Source organism: Diabrotica virgifera, chromosome 5 (assembly GCF_917563875.1).
Source record: "Diabrotica virgifera virgifera chromosome 5, PGI_DIABVI_V3a".
Lineage (NCBI taxonomy): Eukaryota > Metazoa > Arthropoda > Insecta > Coleoptera > Chrysomelidae > Diabrotica > Diabrotica virgifera.
In genome coordinates this window covers 11,405,248-11,412,222 of record NC_065447.1, presented here as the reverse complement: position 1 = coordinate 11,412,222, position 6,975 = coordinate 11,405,248, and the positions used below count along the sequence as shown (strand labels likewise).

Here is a 6,975-nt window from a genome sequence, read left to right as displayed (position 1 = left end):
CACTCGCCCATCATCACTTCCTTAAGCAACTTTCCAAAATTCTCCTGCCATCTACCTAGCTTCCCCTGATAATCTCCTATTAGGTACCCTTGTTTACTCTTGTAGTAATTCTATTTTCTTGTACATTGGTTACTGCTTCTTTTGTCCTCCTGGTAGAAGTTTCTTATATTTCTTACAAAAGGCAATAGGTCATTGATTACTATAGCACATGGTTTTTTTAATATATAGCTTGGGAGGAATAACATCTTAATAACCAACAAAATGTCACCGAATGATTCAATTCTATGTCAAATAAGCAGTTCTTCTTTACGTGTCATCTCCACGACGGAGGTTAGCCATCATCATGGCTATTCTGATGTTCGATTGATGTGCATCCGTACTATTCCCTCAAGTTACGCAACCATGAGATTCTTCTCCTCCCTACACTTCTCTTGTCCCAGATTTTCCCTTGTATAAATTAATTGAAGTATGTTGTATCGCTCATTACGCATAACATGCTCCAGGTATTGCAGCTTTCGTGTCTTAATGTATTCCAATATTTCCATTCTTTGTTGATTCTTCTCATGACTTCCTTGTTTGTTACATGCTATCTTCATCATCTTGGTCCATGATGTCTTCAGGATTCTTCTATACACACACAGTTCAAATGCTTCCAACTTTTTAGCACTCGACGCCTTAAGTGTCCATGCTTCAATCCCATAAAGCAGAGTCGAGAAAATATAACACCTTGTCAGCCTAACTCCCAAGTCTAATTTCTCATTATACACAAAGTACCTTTCTCATTTTATTGAAGTTTGTTGAAGTTTCTTTGTTCAGCAAGTAAAGAGTTGACATTCAGCAAACCTATTGCTCGGATGAGAGAAATTTTCTGCCATAGGTCTCTTATTTAAAAGCAATTTGGTATTACCATATTATTATCAGTTTTTTGAAAAGTGATTAGAATTTAGATACTCTTCCTTGTTTACGCCGCCGAACTAACCCGGGTTACGATGTACATAGTGTTAAGTTTATCAATAAAGAAATAAAAAGGACAATCTGTATTTTTCTGAAATGCAACATGGACGATTCGTTGAGCTAGCTGGAGAAGGGCTCAGCATCACACAATTCATTTCCAAAGTTGGCAGATTAGTGAATCTCAAATACTGTACACTCATTACTGATCATTTTTTATTTAGTACGTTCTTTAAAGGTAAAAAATTGCAAAATCTTTAAATTTTAAAGAACCGCTTGGATTGACATGAAATTTGGCATAAACATAGCTAACAAGTCAAAGAAAAAGGTGATATTGTGCTGATGTGTGCTTTTTCCCTAGGGGTGAGTTTCACCCCCTTTTGTGGGTGAAAAATATATGTTCGAAATAAGTCCGGAAATGGATAAAATGACTAATTCTAAGCCACTTTTGTTCTATAAAGTTTTTTAACCAAAATAATATTTTCGAATTATTTGCGTGTGAATGTGTTAATTTTTCTACAAAATAACCACGTTTTCAGACGGTTTTTCGCAAATAAGGCAAAAAGTAAGTATTTGGTCGAGAAAAAAATTCTTATCAAAAATATAGCACGTAAAAAGTGAAAAACATGGTGTATTTATTAGGTCACTATACATAGTAGAAGCAGAGTTATAGCTAATGAAAAATAGGTTCATATTCGTCAAATTACAAATCGAATATTTTAACGTGCCATAACCAAAAAACAAAGCACTTTTTTTGGGAAAACTCATTTTAACGTTTTTAAAAAATGCTCATTTTTGTGTTTTTATAAAAATTTTTAGCATCAAAAGTAAACAAGTTACGCTCAAAATAAAGTTGGTCCCTTTTTTGGTAAGAAATCGGGAAAATCACCCCCTAATTAGCATTTCAAATGAACTTAACTGTTACTACTTCACAAGTTTTTTACTCGCGTAGGTATTGATCATATGATTTGTAAGTTTCATCGGTTCAAAGTCCTTATTTTTGAAATAGCTGCAGTTAAAAGGGCTTGAACGAGTCACTTATCACGAGTGTATGCAAATTTAGAAACATCGTGGAAACACCGAATCTTAACCAATTTTTGTCTTACTGAAAAACAAAATATTCAGAAAAGTAAAACTGACTTTTTTTATTGTTTAACATTTTTGGTATCTTGAACAATTTTTAAGTTATTTTGAAAAAAGGGATTTTTTTTCAAAATTTAGTTTTTTTAAAAATTTTATTCTAAATCAAATTTTTTTCAAAAATAAGGACTTTGAATCGATGAAACTTACAGATCATATAAACACGACATAAGTAAATTAACTTGTGAAGCGGTAACGATTAATTTTATTTAGGTTGCTAATTGGCGGGTGGTCTTCCTGATTTTTTTTTGCCAAAATAAAAGGGACCAACTTTATTTTGAGTGTAACTTGCTTACATTTGATGCTAGAAATTTTTTTTATAAAAACAGAAATAAAGCTTTTTTTAAACACTTTAAAAACGTTGCAATGTGTTTTCTCCAAGAATGCTTCATTATTTGGATATTTCACATTGAATTATTCTATTTGGAATTTTTCGAATATAAACCTATTTTTCATTAGCTATAACTCTGCTTTTGCTAGGTATAGACCCCTAATATATACACCGTTTTTTTTTTCACTTTTTGATAGGCTATAGTTTTTCTAAGAACATTTTTCGACAAAATGCTTACGTTTTGAGTTATTTGCGAAAAACCGTCTACAACCGTGGTTATTTTGTTGAAAACCGAACATATTCACTTTTAAATAAACTCGAAAAGTAGTGATTTGATGAAAAAACTCTATAGAACAAAAGTTGCTTAAAATTAGTCAGTTTATGCATTTCGGGACTTATCTTGGACATATATTTTTTCACCCCCGAGATGGGGTGAAACTCATCCCCAGGGAAAAAGCACACATCGGCACCATATCACTTTTTTTCTTTGACATATTAGCTATGCGTATGCCAAATTTCATGTCAATCCAAGCGGTTTTTTAAAATTTACAGCAAAGACCGTGAAAGAATGTACTAATTTGGTTTATATTAAACCTCCTACACCAACCGATGTAGGGATTGAGCGGCCGTGGGTAACGGCATAAACGCTGGCCTCATACGCCAGTAGACGTGGGTTCGATCCCTGCCAAAGACAAACCATTTTCATTTCCAATAATGACACGAGCCGTCTCACCGTGCCTCGGAGAGTACGTTAAGCCGTCGGTCCCCCTGGGCTAGTGTACATCGACACTAGTTACTTGAAACAGGGTTAAAGATGTAATTGGCGCTGGAACTATCAGAAAGGATCTCCCCGGCAAAAATGCCATACGATATAATAATAAAAAAACCAACCGATGTTTGTTGCCAGAGCTAATTGTTCACAAAAAACTAACGCGTATAGTAGAAAACCGAATATCTTGGCCCAAATAATGTTAATCCGCCCCCGTATTAGCAGTCAGTTTCGCGTGACCTATAAAATCAGTGAATAGAAAAACACGAGTAGAGGTTAATAGCATGTGAGCCAAAGTTACTACTGGAACTTTGCTTTTGTTAGTTCAACTAAAGCAGTATTTATAGTCCTGTAAAATTTAATAGACGAGAAATGTATCGATCACGTGATAAAGCTTTAGTGGAAAGGCAAACATTGTAATAATTCATCTACAAAAGATTTTTCACTGTTTATCACAGAAAATTAAGTTGGTTCACAGTGGAACTAATTGCTGAAAATGTGACTAAAAGTCTGAATGAATGAAGTCTAATCAATTTGGATATGATTAACTATTTTATATGGGAAATAAGCCACAATTAAATTGAAAATATAATTTTATTAACGTTTCATAATGATATATTATTAATATAATTTTTATATGATAGAGCCAAAATTACTTGTAACGAAAATTCATTTTTAGAAGAAAAACAATTGCTTACATATGTTTTATTAAAAAATGATTATCCTTTATCGTTTATAAATAAGGAATTGTCAAGATTGGATCGAATGGAACAGAACAACTTAGAACGGGATCCTACAACATTCACAAGAAATAATACGAGGAAAATATCAATACCATATATAAAAGGACTATCCGAGAAACTTAAAATAATAGGAAATAAATTCAGCATTTCAACAACATTCAAAACAACAAACACATTGAGATCTATTCTGTCTAAAACTAAAGCTAACAATGAACAAGAAAGAATAAATAATTGTATTTATAAAATACCTTGTGAATGAGAACAATTTTATGTAGGTGAAACTTCAGAACCATTAAACGTTAGAATAAGTGAACATCAGTCTTATATTAAAAATAGAGAATTCGATAGATCTCAAATATGTCAACACGCATGGAATAATGAACATAGAGTTCAATGGAGAGATTCAAGTATAGTCCTAAAAGAATCAGATAGTAAAAAGAGAAAAATCAAAGAAGCAGCTCTAATTATGCTAAATGAAACCAATTTTGTCGCAAATTCCTTGGTAGAATGTAGTAGGATGTGGTTACCCATACTAAAAGAGGAAGTCAATAGAAAGAAAATACCACGATTAGTAAGTCAATAACATATCGAGTTAGTACATATTTTATATTTTAGTACTACTTATTATATATTTATGTATTATATTATAAGTCAGATTTTGGTGTTAGTTTCTTGAGAGTAAATTAAATGTAAGACCAAATACTTACGATGACGGGATAGTATCACGAGGTTTTTTTCCTGGTTTTCCCTCGTGATTTACTATGGAATCTCTAACGCGAGAATTTTATTGTCATCGTTGCATTTGGTTGTCTTTTCAAAAGACAGATCACATGCTATAATTTTTTTTGTGACGGATTTTCTTGAGTTGGGGTTGATTTCATGTAATCGAATGAACTATCTCTCAGTAAAGTCGTCCCAGGAACGCAACTCATAAATATTGGCAATATCATTTTAAAATCTTCTACTTTAAAATGTATAATACATATCTGAATTGCCAATATAAATGAGTCAGACTAAATAATTTATAAGAAGAATATTTTCTTAGCAACAACATTTTTGTTTAATTTAGTAGTATTTTGTATTTTGACGACACCCGATTTGGGCGTCCAAACGTTAATAAAATTATTTTTTTCAATTTAATTGTGGCTTATTTCCCATATAAACAGTTAATCATAAAAATGCCATGTAGTATAATTTAGTATTCTTTTGTCATTGTTTATTTTATTGATTAATTGTTTTGTCATTCAAATTAATTCTACTGCCAAGTTTTATATGAATAAAAGCCTAATTTTGTAAAAGGCATTATTACTACAATTTTATTCACATAAATATACCAAATATACAATGGAGAAGTACTTTAGACCTGATAAACTACAGGCTGATCCAAACTCCCAAACTGCCGCCAAAGAATTTAAACACTGGTACGAAACATTTAAGAATTTTTTGGAAAGCAATAAATCTATAGAAAAATCGCTAGAAGATAAAGACAAGTACATGCTTTTAATCAATTTTGTCTCACATTCAGTATATGATTACATAAGCGAAGCAAAAACATACATTTCTGCTATCAAAATTTTGGAAGAATTGTATATTAAACCTACAAATGAGATTTACGCAAGACATATTCTAGCTACAAGAAAACAACAAATAAACGAATCTATAGATCAGTATGCACAACAGTTAAAGCTTTTGGCTAAAAATTGTAATTTTAAAGCAGTTTCTTCAGACGAAAATAAAAATGACTATATTCGTGATGCTTTTATTAATGGTCTCGTTCAATCTAATATACGTCAAAGATTACTAGAGTTTAGTTCTTTATCTTTGGACGAAGCATTATCTAAATCTAGATCTTTAGAAGATTCTCAAAAACAATCTGATACATATAATGCATCATTAAATAATATAGCATCTTGTAGTCATCTAAATTCAGAACAAACTACTTTAGCTTCTGTTCAAACAAAACCTGGTCAGACTTGTTATTTTTGTGGACATCCAAGACATCCTCGATCTGTATGTCCAGCAAGGGCTGCGATTTGCCAAAACTGTCATAAAATTGGACACTGGTTTAAAATGTGCATGTAATCAAAGAAAAGTCAAACGAGATCAACTTATGCATCTACAATGGTAATCGCTTCTTCAATGGAAAAACCTCAATCGCTTTCAAAATGTATAGCCAAAGTAACAGTTAACCAAATTGATGCCAACGCTTTAATAGACACTGGAAGCTCAGATACTTTTTTAGATCATGAATTCGCTATTGAAAATAAGCTTAAAATTTTTCCAATACAAGGGGTCCAAGTTTCTATGGCATTTATGTCATTTTCAGCTAATATTCAAGGCTATTGTTTAATAAACATTCAGATTGATAAAGAAAAATATGATCAAACAAAAGTTTTAGTTTTATCCAAGCTTTGTACAGATGTGATTTTGGGTCAAGATATTATGAAACAACATGAAAGCTTAGAAGTTAAATTTGGAGGACCAAGAAGACCTCTTAAGATATGCTGTCTTACTGAAGCTTAATTAAGCCACCTTCGTTGTTTGTCAATTTAACAGAAAATTGTCACCCTATTGCTACTAAATCTCGCAGGCATTCACAGGAAGATGAAGAATTTATTAAAGAAGAAATAAAACGTCTCCTTAAAGAAGAAATAATTGAAGAAAGTAAATCAACTTGGAGGGCCCAAGTGTTGGTAACTAAAAACGAAAATCATAAACGTCGGATGGTAGTTGATTACTCTCAAACAATAAATAGATTCACATTACTTGATGCTTATCCGTTGCCGAATATTGATTCACTAGTGTCTAAGATATCAAAATATAAAATTTTTAGCTCAATTGATTTAAAATACGCATATCATCAAATACCAATTTACGAATCTGACAAACCATTTACAGCTTTCGAGGCAAGTGGATGCCTCTACCAATTCCGTCGTACTCCTTTTGGGGTTACCAATGGAGTATCATGTTTTCAGAGAGCCATTGATTCTATAAAAAAAAAAGAAAATCTACAAGGTGTTTACGCTTATTTAGATGATGTA

The 6,975-nt window shown here is 32.0% G+C and overlaps 1 protein-coding gene across 1 annotated transcript; it reads left to right on the top strand.

Annotated features, from left to right (window-relative positions):
• Positions 1-5,278: 5,278 nt before the first annotated feature.
• Positions 5,279-6,016, top strand: LOC126884884 (uncharacterized). The gene has a single exon (XM_050651191.1). The coding sequence runs from the start codon at positions 5,279-5,281 to the stop codon at positions 6,014-6,016; it is 738 nt and encodes a 245-aa protein (XP_050507148.1).
• Positions 6,017-6,975: the final 959 nt, after the last annotated feature.